A 17,293-nucleotide genomic window follows, 5' to 3' on the forward strand; every position below is an offset into this window, starting at 1 on the left:
CTGACCGACTTCGGTTCCAGTCACCTAGTTGGTTGACCCGTCACCTGCTTTTAGCCTAGCTGGCAGTTTGCCTGTCTTCAGCCAAGCTAATCAGTTGCCTGACTTCAGTCCAGCTGACCCTTCACCTGCTCGGTTCTCAAAGGTGTTCTGCCTTTGCTGGCTTGCCTAACCTCCAGAAGGAGTGAGCTTTCGCCGACGGGATATCGCCTTCGTGCTCAGCCGCCAGAGGGATATCGTCTTTGCAGACAGCCTCTTGTGGGAATTTGCCTTTGCAGCCATCAATCCGAGGGGTTTTGCCTCTGGCCGCCTCAGAACCCTCATTGTCCTGTTCGGCCACCTGAGAGGCTCTACCTTCGCTGGCCGCCTCAGAGCCCTTGCTGTCCTGTCTGGCCGCTGGAGGGATTCTGCCTCTGTCTTCACTGCATGCCACAGCATCTCAGTCCCCGGGTGCCCACGGGCCCCTGTTCCCTGGTGCCTTCCTAATTTGATTCCCGTTTTCAGCTTCTGTAGTTCCCAGTGCTTAAACACTTACCGTTGCCAGATTGTAGTTGTACTTATGTCACACTTTCCAGCGTTTTTTCCGTGTTTGTTTTCCTGGCGGTGTTCGGACTTATGCCTGTTTCCCGACGGCGATAATTGCCTGCTCCTTTTGTACCTCTGCCTGCATCAGTGTTATTGGACCATGGCCTGTTTCCTGACAACGATTACTGCCTGCTCCTGTTGTACCTTTTTATTATTACCGTACCTTAAAAATATTCTTGGAGCAATAAATATACTTACCTGTGATTCCCTGTCCGAGTCGTGCATTTGAGTCTGCCACTGTACCGTGATACCGCCATGGTGACAAAGACTGATGACCAAATGATTGTACCAACTTTACCACCCTGAATACTTGAACCAGTTGCCGTGACTGTGCATCAAGTAAATGAGCTGTCAACCAATTTTTGTGGTAAAGAAGACTTAATGCTCACAAAGACTGTGTGTGACAGAGAGAGGGATGAGAGGGTAAGTCTAGAACACATAGACCCTCGAGTCAACCTAGAATCCCTAACACAGCTAAACACTAGTCGGATTATTGCTTTATCACACTCTAGCAGACACACTGTGCTGAACATAATCTTACTATTCCTTGGGAACATTTCAGCTGTAAATTAATCCCCAAATATGGCAGGAGTTTCTTACTTGAGCATGTCCAACCCAAATGACGTGGAGAGCATGAACTGTTTTTTTGTGTGTTTTTTTCTCTTTCTCCTTGTTTTATATATATCAAATGTTACTATTGTATAACTTGTCATTTTTTTTATTTTTATAACTTTAACCGGCCTACAGATGGAAATTAGTGCAGTATCCTGAAATATAAAAAAAAAAATTAAACAACACTGCTTGTTAATTTTGATGCAGTAAATTGTCTAAATCCTCAGAAACTTCACTGGTGATGGGATGTGGCATGATGATTTGTTTATGAGAAAATATATGCTTTTATGAATTCTAGGTAATTATTATTTTTATCATTTATTTACACATGACAAGCACTGGCAACCGTTGCTGTCTTTTTTTCCAAGTGTGCCTTTAAAATGTGGGTTACGGCTTTGATGTTGCTATCACTGGCAATGGAAAATAACAGCATGATAGTAGCTATGGTATGTGTCTACAGGGTTTAAAAGACACATTTAAGGTAGTCCTGTATCAGTTATAAATGAAGACACGGATTGCTCTTTAACCTATTGGGTTGTAGTTTGAGCGATAATGTTAACTGTACACAGGCTGTCTGCAAGGTATCTACAGTACAGTGTGCCACTTTTGCCCATTGACACAAACAGTGGAGCTTTGGGTGTGTCTAAAATGCTTATTAAGAACTACTCTTACTTAACATGATGCTGCCTTAATACCTCCTATAACTGTGCTATTTGGTCCTTATGCCACTACTGAAATTCCCATTAGTACCATTACACAGTTAACTGTTGTGGTTTTAGACAACTTCTGTCAAACTACTAGATACTAAGGAATGACTGAGCCTCTGTGGACAGAAAAAACTGAAATATTTCTGAATTAATGTGTGAGGGTGTGAACAAGAGGCCTGGAATGAGTGAATGCATGTCAGAGAATGATGGGAGGAGATGCCACCTACTGTCCCTAGCGTACATTTTAACTGTCACAGAGAAGGTGGTCAATCTTAATTTAGCAATGAGTTGTTAGGGGGAGGGGGGCTTCAAACTCCCAGCCACCAATCAGGAACAGACACATGTGCATTGACTGTACAGCTTGAGTGAAGGCCAACCAGAACTGGAGAGGAGACAGATTCAGCTGCTCATGTCATTATTTGTGCTATAATAGTCTTGAATTGCCAGACCTTCCTCCACAGCGCTGTGAAGGAGGATCTGGCTAGTCCACACAACATTCTGGTATGGGGGAAAAAACGTGCTATGGTTTAATGGCATTTCTTTAAACCAATCACAATCGTCATGGGTTGCGCAAGGCGGTTGTGGCCTTGCTGCAAAACTGCCGCTTTGCTTGTTTAAAAGCCATGATGTCTCTCATGGGTGGGTCAAGCTCTCTGGGTGGGCAAAGAGATTAGGCCATCTGAGCTTTCATTTTCTCAAAAGGCAGATGAGGATACCCAGGGCTCGGTTTACATTGATCACCATTTTTAGCCACTGGAGGACCATAGGCAGGCTGGGGGAACGCTTATTAATGTTAAAAAACCTCGCAACTTGAAATTTGCATGCCATGGGACCTTTAAAATTCCAACACAAGGAAAGCGGAAGGTACCGGACATTCGGCCGAACTGAGTGAAATCCGGCGGAATTTCCGGCAGGAACGGAGCAATCCTGGTTGTGGAACGTCGCATATATTGACTAGTACATAACTGTTCCTACCTCAGAACAGCAAATATTTGGAGTGAAACACAAATTTTTAAAAAGCTAAAACTGAAAAAAGAACACTCACACCAGGCCCAATGCGTAAAAAACAAAGTACAAACTTTATTATTCTGTCTTTACAAAGGCACAAGCCTCTTTATCCCCAAAACATTTCTTTTAAAAACAAAACAAAGACAAAAAATAGCTTCTTGACGACCAAATGCACCGAAAAGTTAACAAAAAAAGGTTACAGATAACAGACAAAAGGAGAGGGAGAGGAGAGAGAGAGAGATGCATATGTAAAGGGACACAAGAAACATTGACAATAGATATACAAAGATAGCATTAAGGATTTTACAAAAAACAAAAAAAGATGAGAGGGGCAAACAGGACCAGATGTAGAAGGTCTGGACATGAAGGAAAAGGGGGATACACAGCTTTGTGGCTTTTAATCATATCCTAAAGAGCTTCAGCTGAGGAGATGCCACTTTATACAAAAGAAAGAGGCAGACTCCAGTATAGTACAGTAAGTGCTTTGTAATTTGACCCAATTAAATGATCCCGAAGCCCACCCCACTCATCTGACAAGCTGATATGTCAATGTAACGTTTCGTAACACACAGAACCGAGTGTAAAACAATGATGGAAATAGAACAGCTCTGAAAAGAAAACTATCAAATGCAGATACTCAAAAGTAACAAGCAGAGCTTTCAAAACATTTTTTTGCATTTCCAGGAATCCCCTGCCTATAGTGATAAGTACTGGGAAAATGTCCCATGATTAAATTTGACAGATGCGTCACTCATTTCAGTCAGTGCAGCTGACGTCAATATTTCTTTAAAGGGCAATTCCATGACATAATCATGAGAGATGCGTCCAACTGAACACATTATCTGTCCAGCAGTTCAAAGCTCCATCTATGCATTAATGCAAGGGATTTGAATAATGAGTTTGTCCTTAAATGCAATTATAAAATAGCAATGATGTGTCAAAAGCACTAAATGTAACTGTAGTCTCTAAACTCACTCACTTTTGAAAAGTAACTTGATAGGAAAAATTTGTAACATTTTATGGAATGTCAACATTTCAAGGTGGATTTTTTTACCCACACATCTGGCTTTCATGTACACGAAGGGGCCAGTGGTTGCAAATACATTTTCAATACTTAGAAAGAACAAATATTAGGAGCGCTTGAATGTAACTGGTATACCAGCAACCTGTTCCATATTTGTGGCAAACATAATCAAACGAAGCATAAGTGAAATAGACATAATAACAGAGTATATATTCTAACACACCCCGGGTGTTTACAAGCCTGTTTGGAAAGCTGAGGGGAAAACCAGAGAGATTCCAGTGGCCATCAAATGGCGCAGATTAAGTATTAAGGTACGTCTCTCAGACCTCACAGGCTCTGTTAAGGTTGGCTTTACAGTGCCTCCCTGCACCCACGGGCTATTAGTAGGGCAATCTGCTGCCTCTCTCAGCTAAATGTCTTAATGTCTGTCAACCAACAGTTCCAGTCAAAACATATGATCAGAGTAGAGATGTGTTTATACCATGGTACCCTAGACAGAGAGCACACAAGAGGACAAATCTATGCAATCAATGCAGGTAAATGCATAGAACATGTGTGGTCAACCCAGTCACCTCTATAGCACATTCAAACAATTTTCCAGGGCAATTTCCTCGTATTTAAAGTATTATCTGCTTTGATAGATGTCCCAAAATTTGGACAAGAAACAACAATGTTAAGGGCTAAATAAACAAGCCCTAAAATTGAGCCAACAAGTGATTGTATGTCAGCCATATTTGTATGTGGAGTGTTGTGTGCACATACACACGTGCCTTTATTCCAAGGTAAAAGCGGTGCTGTTGCAGACTGCCAGAGTCTAGGACACCGTGGAGCCCTGCTGATTTAAAACGTTGAATGGGACACACACACACACATCCCCACACACACACACACACACACACACACACACACACACACACACACACACACACACACACACACACACACACACACACACACACACACACACACACACACACACACACACACACACACACACGAGGGGAGCGTGTCAAGAAATCTCAAAACACTGATATTATTTTGTCAGGCCATAAGTAAAAAAAAAAGAACATGCCAATACATATGTGAGCTTACTGGGAACCCAGCCCGGTAAAAATGGCAACCAACAAAACAAAAATAATAGAGCTGAGAACCAGTAAGGACACTCTCTCCTCTCTAACTTTGCTTCATTTCCTGTTAGCAAAAGTCAGCCATGACAACTGCTTTTAAATTCCTGTCGTGGTGCTTTTTGTGTTTTTTTTCCCCAATACAATCACTTTAACTTGCTGCCTTAGGGAGCCTTAGAGAAACAAAACATAAAAAAGTAGACTTCACAAGAGTAAAACTACATATTATTTCATTCAGAAGCCTAAAAGGTAGAACTTTGAGACAGCCTTGTCAGCTTACAGTGTCTCTCAAAACGAAGGAGGTTTAAAGGATGTTCATCTTAAATGAAAATGCACTGTTGTTGGGTGATGATGCCACACTGCTGGCTTCTTTGACTCCTGTTTCGTGGATCAGTCCCGTTGCTCCAGGGCCGAAAAAAAAGAGAACAGTCCTGGTGTTTATGGTGATGTTTAGCAGACATTCTGACGGAGCATTTATGGATCAGTCAGTGAAGTAGCCAGTATAATAACCTCTCTATAAACTAATGAACAGACAAGAGTCTGTGTGTTTGGAGAGCAGGGGGTTAAAGATAAGCAGAGAAAAAGACACAAGAGAGAGTACATGTATGAGGGTCTAAGTGTAAACCTATTTGGGCTGCCTATCAAAGTACAACATGGAAGAGTGTACTGAAAAGAAAAAACGAGTGCTTCAATCTGTCTACAAGCCCTATTAATGTCCACTAAACAAGAGTGCTGTGGGTTAGAAGCCACTTGTGGCCCTGGTCTGCTTGGGCCTTTTGTGTGTACGTGTGTGCGTGTATGTAAGTGTACGCCGTGTGAGACTTCAAAGAAGAACTCAGGGAAGTGAACAGTCGTCGGGCCCGTCGCTGTTTGAGGCTGTGTCTGACCCCGCAGCATCGGAGGGGACACGCCCTGAAGTGACAATGACCGCCCTCCGCTGCTCTTCCTCGCCCACACAACCCTTTCCCTGGGTGCCCTCGATGTGCTGGATTGCCTGGAGAAAGAGGAGAGGTGATGTCAGTGACGACAGTACCCTCTGGTGTTCAAGTATGAAAACCTTTCCAACAATGGTTCACGAGTCTGCTTCTGTCTCCCTCCTTACTTGAACAATGGTGTCAAGGTTGTGTCGAGATGTGGACACTGCACTGATAACTGATGTCGGGCCCATGGTTACCACCGTGACATGATGGGGCTGGGGGGGCTGGAAAGGCGCAGGGACGATGACTGTGGCATGGTGTGTAGGTGCAGGTGGGGTAGCCGGGGCCAACACCTGGTAGAAAGGAGTTATTACTCTCATGTCACCACTACACTGTGATAAGATAAAGTCATGTTAAATGAAAAGTACACTAAAGGTACAATGAAAAAAACAGCAGAAACTACCAGAAATATGACATGTAAAATATATCTTAAATACATACAAACTTCAAAATTTCACATGAAACTGTGAAATGAAATGAATGGGACTACAGATGGGTAGCTTTTTGAATATTAACCAGGCCAAATGTTAGGAATCTCTCATCAAAATAAATGTTCTGTTGTCCTTGTGTTTGGGATTTGTCTCACTGTGTTTTGAGCTGCTTCTAGAAACAAGAGTTATTGGGGAGTTAGTTTTTTCCTGAAATGGTGCAAGAGGTGATCATATTTCACATGAGCGTGCCTTTTACAGTTGGTGCTTTAGATCAACCTAAGGTTGACCAAAAGGGAGCATACAAGCCCATAGTGGTACAAAAATGAGCTCCCTTAATCTTGAAATAAACCAGATCTGTCAAGCCACCCAATCTGTACAACTCGCAGTTTAAATGTTTATTAAAAGCTGTTTGTGTTTCAATTATTTTGTGTGCCAGTATCAAATGACACAAGTTAATTCTTGACCTTCATAACGGTTAAAAAAAAAAAAAAAATAATAATCTTATCTTAAGGTCTACTTATTAGCTTTTACCAGTACTTTCGACCAACATCTTAAAGTCTTAGGTTAGTGATACTCTTAACTAACTCTAACTTGTAACATCCCATAACCATGAGATGCCGTTAAATCTCTGGACATGGTTAGTAAGTGAACCTTTTGTTGACTGGTTTTTGAGGGAAGATGTGATGCATATATAATTCCTTTATGTACAAGTATCTGTTTCAATAATTGATTAAACAAAATTAAATTAAAGTTCAAATGTGATATTAAGGTGTAACTCTTGCCAAAATGCAACCGAGGGGATTTTTGTGAATGTACCTTTCGTTTAAAAGCATAATTAGGACAAAAGCGCCACTTTTAAGACAGTATTTTCATTTTTGGTCAAATGGCCTTTTGAATGAGAGTACTAGGGGCAAAACTATAATAGCATCAAAATCACTATTTATAATGTATGTAATTTTAACACTAAGAAGGCTCCGCTCGCTGCCATCTTGCCAGTCAAAAATAGGCGATCGCCGAATGCAACGTAACAGGGACGAGAGTAAAGATGGATAGGATAATTTATTGTTTTGTTGTTAGTGAAAAACAATATTGACCTTGTAGTAAAAAAAGGAGCCTCATATAAGAATGACATGTCCTCTTATGGAGTCGGTTCATTCACATTCAGAGAGCGACCGTTTTTGACTGGGAAGATGGTGGCGAGCGGGAAAACCAACTGTTTACGTGAGTTGTTCAAAACCCTTTTTAGTAAACTCTGTGTACACAAACAATGGTCTCAATGCTTGCGTTCATGTGTAGAGCCCTTGGTGATACTTTGAGCAAAGTCTCATGTCGTGTCGGACCTTCTTACTGTTAAAATTATGCCATCATAGTATTGTCCCTAGCACTCCCACTCAAAAGGCCATTTGACCTAAAACTAAAATACGGTCAATCTTAAAAGTGGCGCTTCTGTCCTAATTATGGGTACATTCACAGAAAGACCCAAGGTTGCTTTTGGCGAGTTACGTTTCAAAACAAGCTCAAGATCAAGCTTTTACTCGTCATGGAACCATGATCATAGCAAAAAAGGAAAGATATATTTTGAGTTTTAAATTTAATACCAGTTAATTTTGTTACTTGGGTAATTTTGTCAATTTATATTGATATTGACAAAATTAGGTCATATGGCTCAGATTTGCTCGGGGAGTCACAAAGTGCCACATGATGACTAATGCAGAGTGTATCAATCATCTTTCACTACCAGCGCCCAGCTGCCACAAGTAGTGGATGGGCAGACAGCACACACCAATTGATTTGGCATCATGTTCGGTTAGGGTTTGCCTGCAGAAACAGGACACTGGGGCTGTCAGGGCAGGAGACAGGCACAGCAGAAAGATGTGTGAGCTAGTCATTTAACACACTGTAAATGTGTCTCAGATGCTGACAGCTCTAACTCTGGACTTAGAAGAGACATTTACAAAACACCGAGATTAGTTCAAGTGTGTGTGTAAGTGTTTAAAAAGGCCTCAACATCGACTCAAAGAAGTCTATACATTTTACAGTTACTAGCAGAAAGGAAGAGGGGAATTTGGTGCCAGCCGTCTGATAAATTTAGGGTATAGAGCCAAATATAAACACTGGTTTTCAAAATATATCAGAGCTGAAAATGGTTCATCTGCATATCAAATTCTAAATCTTAGTGTACATTTGTTTTTTAAAAACCTCTCAGAGAATCTCACACAGAATTAATGAAGTGATACAGTGGACCCCAAAAAAATCATTTTTCCACTAATTTCAACCAAGAAAATTACTTCAATATCATTCTCTTGAATTGAGACATGATCAAGTTTGTTAATTCACTCAAGCAGCCACGAATCTTTGATCATTTTTTGGTTCTTTGTTCTGCTGTTCCATAGTCAGATAAGATCCAATTACATCCTGTATATTCAAATACAAAACCTAAGGTCTAGAAACAAGCCTATGTCTAATTTAGTTCTAAAAAGGTCATTTGACAATGAAACATGTACTATTGATTTTGTACATCAGACTTGGTGAAGTTTACAAAAAGTAAAATTTATCGGCATAATTCTCAAAAGGATTTCACTTTTTATGTGTGAGCAAGGCTGGGCAACATGGAGAAAATCAAATATCACGATATTTTTCATGAAATACCGCTACTGATACTGCAACAAATATTGCATTGTTGACTATTGGTGCTTTCACAAAATAATTACTAGTATTTAATTTTGATAAATAATCAGCAGTAATGGCAATAATGCAAATAATAGAACAGTTACAACAGTCTGGTAAGCTAAGAAATAACATCAATTTACTGTAATGCAGCCTTTAAAACCCAAAAGAGACAACACTTGTGCCATATTACAATATCCAAAATCTAAGACAATATCTAGTCTCATATCACAATATCAACATAATATCAATGTATTGCCCGTCTCTCTGTCTGAGTCAGACTCATATGCAAATGTTTCCAACCTGTGGGCTGTGGGCCGGAGTAAGGTCCCTCTCCAGCTGTTTGTGCTGCTGCAGACGGACAAGGCTCTGTGTTTGAGGATGGTGCTCCTGGACCTGCTGGGTGAACACCTTCAGTTTCTCTGGGTACAACTGGGCATCCAGGGAACGCATCTAAAAAACAGAGCCAGGGATATTAGTGGGAGTTAGAAACTCATTACTATGTTAGTCCCTGCATTTGTCTAGACGCAGACTTTCAAGTGTGTCTGAAATTGTGTTACATTTTGCAATTGTTCCTATTACCTGATCTTCCAGCAACATCCTGACTGAGCGCTCTTTCTCCAGCTGCTGCCTTAACTCAATCATCTCCCTCCTCAAGTCCTCAGTCTTCTCCTCCTCCAGAATGTCTGGTGAGCCAATCCCTTCATCTTTCTCCTCCGCACGCCGTCTCTTAGGGGAGGAACCACTTAACTCCTAGGGAGAGCAAACAGAAATTTGATATCTGTTTTAGATGATACTGACAGACGGAGAATCCTGGTAAAGCCTTTTCAGGTTTGGCACGGTGATGCTTTACTTGTATGATTCGTTTGAGCTGACTGTTCTGCTGCAATAGCCGCGTCTTCTCCTGTTCCAAAGTAAAAATGTACTCAGTTGTCTGTTGCAGGATGGCAGCCTGGGGAGAAGAGAAAGAAGAAGAACGTTACAGGTCTGTTATGAAGGCGAGTTCAGCTCCCTTCTACAACTGTACATCTAACTCATCACCTAATTCAAACATCTCTTGTAACCCACCTTACTGAGCTTCTCTCCATCGCTGTGTGGGATGAGTGTTTTAAGTGACTGGAATCCAGAATTAATGCTCTGCATCCGCCGACGCTCGTTGCTGTTAGCAATCTCTCTGCGAATTCGCCTTTCTTGGTCCCGGGCTGTTTCTGGGGTCAGAGGAATGTTGGCCAGACTAGAGGGAGAATGGAGGGAGGCCAGCAGTTAGTTGGATATAAAAATAAAGCATACATTTAAAGCAAAATCACCCTTACATGGTGATGTCAATCAAGTCATGTAATAACACAAAACCACAACATTAGCAATGCTATACTTATAAGTACCAAATACAATTTATAGTGTGGTGTTGACCTACTCTATCTGTAATGTATCCTATTGTGAGTTATGTTATGATTTGACACTAGAAATAAAACTGAAATGGACGCATTTAGGTTACAACAAGCTAATTAACAAGCCTACTTTTTGTTTTGTACATGGACATACAGTATTTCCATGAGCACAGTCTCGTCTAATGTCATGACTTCATCTGTTATATACAGTCATACGTTGAGATTTTAGCATTTCTGCCTTCTCTTTGATTATGAGAGACTGACTGGAACTTATTGGAACTACTTTATACCTGAGAGAAAAAAACTCTGCAAGGTCTGTGGAATATATTCAAAAGACCCCTTGCTTTTCGGTTTTTTATTCACCTCCATTGTAAGGTGGTTGCAGCAGAATAAAACTATCTGCATGGCTAAACACAAATTGCAAAAGTGGTAAAATGTGTAGTTTTATGTTTTGGATGAACTGATCCTTTAACATCACATCAGCACCAAACAGCAGAATGGACCAAGGAATGCATGAACATTCCTATTTTTTACACTTTTTCGAGTGCATTTTCCTTTTAAGTCCATCAATAGTTACTTTCCTGTGTGGACAATATTTAAAAAAAAATGTTTAAGAATCTATAGCATCATACATGTTGCAATCCAGTGTTAAATGAAGTGGGGCATCTGTCTAGGGTTAAATGTGGTGGGGCACCTTAGGGATTAATCAAACTATTCTTTATCCCGAAAACAAGGAGTTCAATTACATTTTACCTGCTTGCTTTAATGTCCTTACCAGATACAGAATGGGGCTGCTCTTCTAACTCTATGCCATTTCTTAACAGGTGTTAAAGTGGCACATTGATTAATATGTATGCTTTGCAAACCAAAGTTAGGATTTTGAAAGGTTTTAGGGTGTGAGAATATTTCCTGGCATTGAAGCAGTACTTACATTTCAAAAGACACCTTAAAAGCACCACTCGTGGTGAAAAGGCATATTTAGGTAGCATCATTGCTGAAAACTCCAGCTGAGATGCAATTAGAGCAGCACTGAGCTTGTTAATAGTTGTGCCCTAAAGCTTTGGTGAAAAAACACAATGTGCAATATGCTGTAATTCAGTTGAGAAGAAATTCAAAGCAAACTTCCTCTAACATCCTCTGTATCGTGCTCAGTATCTCTGGGACCCTCTCTGGCCAAGCTCTTATCAGTACTGACTCAGCTGCCTCAGTGCAAACACCGGGAACAATTGTGCAGACACAGATGAGAAAAAGTGTGTGTGTGTATGTCACACAGTCCCACACGCAAGTACGAACACTGCAGCGGTGCATCCAGCAAACACATCCACTGCCAAAACGTGACCAACTGGGCCTGGACTTCACCATATCACACAAACACTAGTGATGTGGAGGAAGGTCTGGCAATGCGAGAGGACACAAACCAAAACAGAGGAACAGACTGGGTCCCAATTAGAGTGGATTAAATCTTAAAAGAGAAGTTTAATTGCCAGGCAAGGAACAAACATTTGATGGTTTTCTTTTCTTTAATAATAGTTAATTACATTTCTTTAGGTTTTAAACTGTTGGGCAAACAACGCAAGATATCTTGAGACATCACCTTAAACTCTAGGAATTAGTACCATTTTATAGGGTAAACTATGTAAACATAATCAAGGGTGGAAATAATCACTTGTGTTGCTGTGACTTAAGTGCCAATATTTTCTTTTAATAGTCACAATAGTAACAAAACTGGAAATACAATATGTTTAAAAAAATAGGAATGCAGTAGTTATGATTAAGTAGGCACACAGTGAGTGTGCTCATGGCACTAACAATGTATGTCCCTTTTTTATTAATTATTAAGTTTAATTAGCATTTATATTACTCTGGGTTCAATCAATGTCCCTCGTTGTGTAGCAAATCTACACCAGACTCACAATGAGGAATTACGGGTAATAGATAAATATATGACTACATCTCCCATACTGCCCGGGTAACTGCCAACAGCCAGCAGCAACAGCAGCAGCAGATCCCTCCGCCTCCCTCTTCAAACAGAGCTGCGGACGTATCGAAGGGCCTTCCGCGACATACACACCCCCTTATTAATAAGACCACTTTAAAATGTCCTGCCTCCCCGCGAACGCTAAACGTCCCTTTACCGGTAACACCAAAGGAAATGTATACGTATACGGCCGACTAAACCCCCTTCCTTATAACAATGCCCGACATCAGCTCTGGTGCTCCAAGCAGACTTTTCGTGTCCTCCGCCATTATAACAATGCGGCAGGCAGCATGGCAAAGGTGCAGGATGAAAAGACGCAGTGGAGGCGACTCGATAGCACGAACCAGACGCACGGAAACACCAGTGAAACTATCGTCAAGTCGCATCGGGGCTATTTTGACAGCAGTTGTACAGTTTCACGATATAAGTACACGATAACAGGGCGTCAAACAGGAAACAAACGCCAAACCCCTCATCAGTTTTAGCACAAGCCACAAGCATGGCCGCACTACCCACAATAACTTCGGATCGCTCTGAGCGAAATCGGCAACCTGCACGATGTTTGCGACACAACTAGAGCATTTCACACTGAATTCCACCCGCGCGTATAATCTTCCCTTTCTTACGCATATCACTGCACCTTTAGGTGTTACTGGGGGTAATTTGGGGATAAATAGACCAGGGTGCTCTGGAGCGGAGTAGCAGCGTGGTGTGCGCAGAACCACGTGGTTTATGTTTGTTAGCCACAAAATACATAAAATATGTAAAATAAGATCCCGGGGAGGATGTTGCGGTCGGAGAAGGTCTCCACTTGCTCAAAATCGATATTTTTAACGTTTGATGATAATTAATGCCCGCAGCCCCAGTAAGTGGGTCGTGTACACAATAACAGATCACATCAAGCATGTTGCCACATTGCCGTCTACTCCAAACAGATGACTTAAAATAATAACAATAATACGCGCAGCGTGCTGGGTGAAGCGCGTGTGTACACACCTGCAAAGCCCTCCAATCACTTCTTTCTCCGTTTTCCTGAAATGTTGCAAGGAGGGCACCTTCTGAGCTGGTACCATGAAATACTCCATGCTCGCCTCTCGCCAGTTTGTCCCCCCCCACCCACCCACCCCTAAAAAACAGCAAACAGTCTCCGCAGAATAGAAAAAATGTGACGTTAGAGAGCAGAAATCCCGTGATCCTTGGCGGGTTAAATCCTCACAGATGATGTGAATCCCTCGTCTGTGTAATGTAGTAGTTTCAGGCTGCTGAGAGTTGTAATGTTACTCGACTTCCAGCTGATGGGGTTCCCTCGTTGTGTGTGGCGCTCGTCCTCTCTCTCTCTCTCTCTCCCTCCCATCTGCTCTCTCTCTCTCTCTCTCTCTCTCTCTCTCTCTCTCTCTGCATGACCGTGTGTATGTGTGTGTATGCAGCTGATCGGATAGCTTTCAAGGCGGGAAACAGCTGGTAGGAGTCACACTGCAATACCAAAAGCCTCCTTCCGCAGAGACGGGGGACTGCATGTAAACAAAGGACTATTTAGCCTAGAAATACACCGACAAGAAAACGCACACGTGAAGGGGGTTGTAGCCTATATAATTATGTCTTTAATAGGAATTACAGCGAGACATTGGCAGCTAATTAGTGATTAAATGTGCGGTAGCCTACATTGTTAAAGCAATCCATGAATCCTCCAGTCGGTGATTATCATATCAAAAAACAATTTTCCCTCAATGACTTATTTCAATTCCATTACTAAGTCTACTACTTTTTACACACATTTAAAGCATTCCTGAAAGGACGTTGACAGGTAGCACATAGGCTATATGATTTATTTGACAACATAAAGCAGTAAACTAAATGTAGATTGCACCTTGCCACTGATATATTAAATAAAGAGAGAGACTATGGGGCGGATACTCCAACAGCTGCGATGAGCGAACAAGAGGGATCAGCTGACGGGTTGGCAGAGCTGCACAGCAACAGCGCACCAGGGAGGGCTTTTAGGGACAGGCTGCTGGCTGACACAACGCGGCTGAAAGTGTATGTTGTTCACCATTTTGGGGGTAACAGTAGGCCTACATCTAGATACAGGGTATAATATACAGTAATCTAATAAAAGATGCGACGCCCACACAGCGACATCGGCGACAAAATGAGTTGTTTTTGCACCCGGAAACAATGACAAGCTCCAGCTTACATCCTTGTGGAGGCACCTGATGGTGTTGTCTTAATTAGTCTACCTTGCTGGTGCAGCTGTTGCCTAAGTTGTAGCTCAGGTTTGTAGCTATATAATCATAATCATGTATTTATCGCTGGTTCTCATGCAGCTGTTTAAATGACCTTCATGATTGCAAGAAACCATGGCAGTGATTTCTATGCGAAAACAGAGGACAGGTTTAAAAATGTATTTAAAAAAAGTAGGCTAGTGTTTATCCTACAAATATAGTTTTTGCTGATAAGAAATGTGACGTTACAATGGCCGCGTGGGCTCTCTCTCTCTCTCTCTCTCTCTCTCTCTATATATATATATATATATATATATATATATATATATATATATATATATATATATATATATTTAGGCCTACACACCACTGCGTGTGTGTGTGTGTGTTTGTGTGTTTGTGTGTACAAAATGTAAATAGATTTCAAGCAATCAAATCAAAATTCAATTTAATGAACATGATCGTTTAGTCCATTAATTACAAGTTGTAATATACATTTATTGATATACTTACTTTGGTACCAATTTCGACCTGTAACCTATAAAAAAAAACAGCTAAAGTAAAATCCAGGACATAACATGTTGTACATGCACTAAAATGCATATGCTCCATGCAATAGTTGCAACATGTTTCATAGTGCAATAAGACCATTAATGGACATGCAACGTAAACTAGCCAACAGAATTATTTGGGGTCACTGTCACTGCTTGTTATTTTTCATGGAATTCACCATTGCTTCCAAAACCCTCAGCTGTTGAAATTTTATTTGAAACTGAGTTCTGAAATATTGCTTTTGAGTGTCCTATAGATATTTGGCGTTTTGACAGCATTACAATTAATGTCTGGATTATTATTTTTAGAAATTAAATCATGAGAATTATGGATTTCCTTAAAATTGAAATATTTAGGCTTGGTAAATCCATTCTTAGGAATGAGTAAAATCTCTGTGGGCTTCTACATGAATCTACTCCCAGGCTGCTTCAGACCCTCTAGTGGTGGCATGGTGAAAAGGTGAAAGTGGTGGACAAAACCGGAGAGCTGTATGGAACACCACGTTAGTTATGCAAGTTGCCTTGAAGTGTATACACATGGTGGTGATGGTTGCTTTTGAGGTTGTCAGACCTGTGTTGTTTCTCCTGATTGGTATTCACTTAGAAAGGAACTTACTTGGGTGGATGCATTTGTAATAGTCAGCCACAGCAGCCACTGCATCAATCATACATGCACTGATGGAATGTAACCAAGTACATTTATTCAAGTACATAAGTACACTTTTTAGGTAGGCCTACTTGCACTTTACTTGAGTATTACCAAATTGTGCCACTTTCTACTTCTACTCCACTACGTTTTGGAAGCCAATATTGTACTTTTTAATCCACTACATTTATCTGATCAAATTAGGCCTACTAGTTACTTTTGACTATTATTTACTATTAAGATTGTTAATACAGAATATCAACTATAAGTCATATCATCTATACTTTATAGTTATTGCATCAATAATTAACCTAATAATAGATTGTAAAATGGGCTGCTGCATAATTAATACTTTTACTTTCCGTACTTTGAGTACATTTTGATGCTATTACTTTTGTTAATTTAACAGAGAGGGCGAAGTGATCTAAGTACTTCTTTTACCACTGCATATGTTACAACATTAAAATCATGATGACATGCGCCAAACAGGAACTGTCAAGAGGGAAGCAGGATTGTATTCATTGCGCACCAGATTTCTAGAGGTTATTCCTAATTTCTTCATGAGATAAGACAGTTTTTTTGAGTGAACACGTTCAAGAAAATGCTTTTAAACAACAAAGATGAACTTCAAAATTGACAATTTAACATTCTGGGTTCCCCATAACGTGGTAGGCCTATATCCTAATGTACATTACTGCGTGAGTAAGACTAAATGTATACACTGAAAACGTAAACATAATAGGCCACAGCTATAATAGGACTACTTTTTTGTGTTTTTTCTCAAACAGTATTGCCTTAAATGTCTCTCTTCCAGTAAGCTACATGTTTACTGTAAGTTGCAAATGCTGTGCTGATTTATGCGGATTGGAAATATACATTATTATAGTAGCCTCAAAGAACTGGCTGTCTTTGAGTCTGAATGTATCAATTATGTAACGCAGTTTTCACTGTTTTCACAGATGTCTACTAAACTCTGTTGAAAAAAAACAAGAAACAGTGAAATAGAGGGGTGTTACCCTTCACGAAGGCCTGTTGATGTAGGGGAGATGAGGCGGAGAGATGGCCGTGAGGACAGAGAGAGAGGGAGAGTTTGGAGAGGAGCCGAGGACTGCCCATGGTGGATGGGCGGAGCAGTAAGCATGCGCTGAGCTGGCAGACTCTGGGCTGGTCCTGACGGGCTGGCTGGGCTCCGCGCGGCTCTCTGTGCGCTTCAGACGGTCTTGGGGGAGACTACCACCAACACTCAGCGTCTCCTCGAGTACCACAGAGAGAAAAAAAGAATTGAAAAGCAGAAGAGACCAAAGGATAACTGCCAGAAAACAAAGCAAACAGCTTCACCCAGGCATCTGGAAAAGCACCGAAGAAGAAGGAGACGA

The 17,293-nt window shown here is 41.0% G+C and overlaps 2 protein-coding genes across 2 annotated transcripts in view; one reads left to right on the forward strand and one right to left on the reverse strand.

Moving 5' to 3' along the window:
* Positions 1-2,954: 2,954 nt before the first annotated feature.
* On the reverse strand, positions 2,955-13,896 carry tfap4 (transcription factor AP-4 (activating enhancer binding protein 4)). The gene is made up of 7 exons (XM_034894394.1): positions 13,495-13,896; positions 10,201-10,366; positions 9,986-10,084; positions 9,715-9,885; positions 9,436-9,585; positions 6,160-6,327; positions 2,955-6,051 (listed from the first exon to the last, which is right to left on the reverse strand). Exons 1-7 carry the CDS (start codon positions 13,581-13,583, stop codon positions 5,893-5,895), a joined length of 1,002 nt encoding a protein of 333 aa, XP_034750285.1. The 5' UTR covers positions 13,584-13,896; the 3' UTR covers positions 2,955-5,892.
* Positions 13,897-16,981: 3,085 nt separating this feature from the next.
* glis2b (GLIS family zinc finger 2b) overlaps positions 16,982-17,293 on the forward strand; it is a 21,608-nt gene continuing 21,296 nt past the window's right edge. Inside the window, exon 1 of the mRNA XM_034894393.1 lies at positions 16,982-17,293. This exon is cut by the window's right edge and continues 682 nt beyond it. The gene's annotated coding sequence lies outside the window, so the exon portion shown is untranslated.

This window comes from Etheostoma cragini, chromosome 15 (assembly GCF_013103735.1).
Source record: "Etheostoma cragini isolate CJK2018 chromosome 15, CSU_Ecrag_1.0, whole genome shotgun sequence".
Taxonomy (NCBI): Eukaryota; Metazoa; Chordata; class Actinopteri; order Perciformes; family Percidae; genus Etheostoma; species Etheostoma cragini.

Bases quoted from the DNA above. Each gene is read 5' to 3' on its own strand.
- tfap4 (XM_034894394.1), bottom strand. From the start codon at position 13,583: ATGGAGTATTTCATGGTACCAGCTCAGAAGGTGCCCTCCTTGCAACAT. The intron at 10,085-10,200 runs GTGGGTTACAAG...TCTTCTCCCCAG, and splicing joins ATGGAGAGAAGCTCAGTAAG to GCTGCCATCCTGCAACAGAC. The intron at 9,886-9,985 runs GTAAAGCATCAC...TGCTCTCCCTAG, and splicing joins AGCTCAAACGAATCATACAA to GAGTTAAGTGGTTCCTCCCC.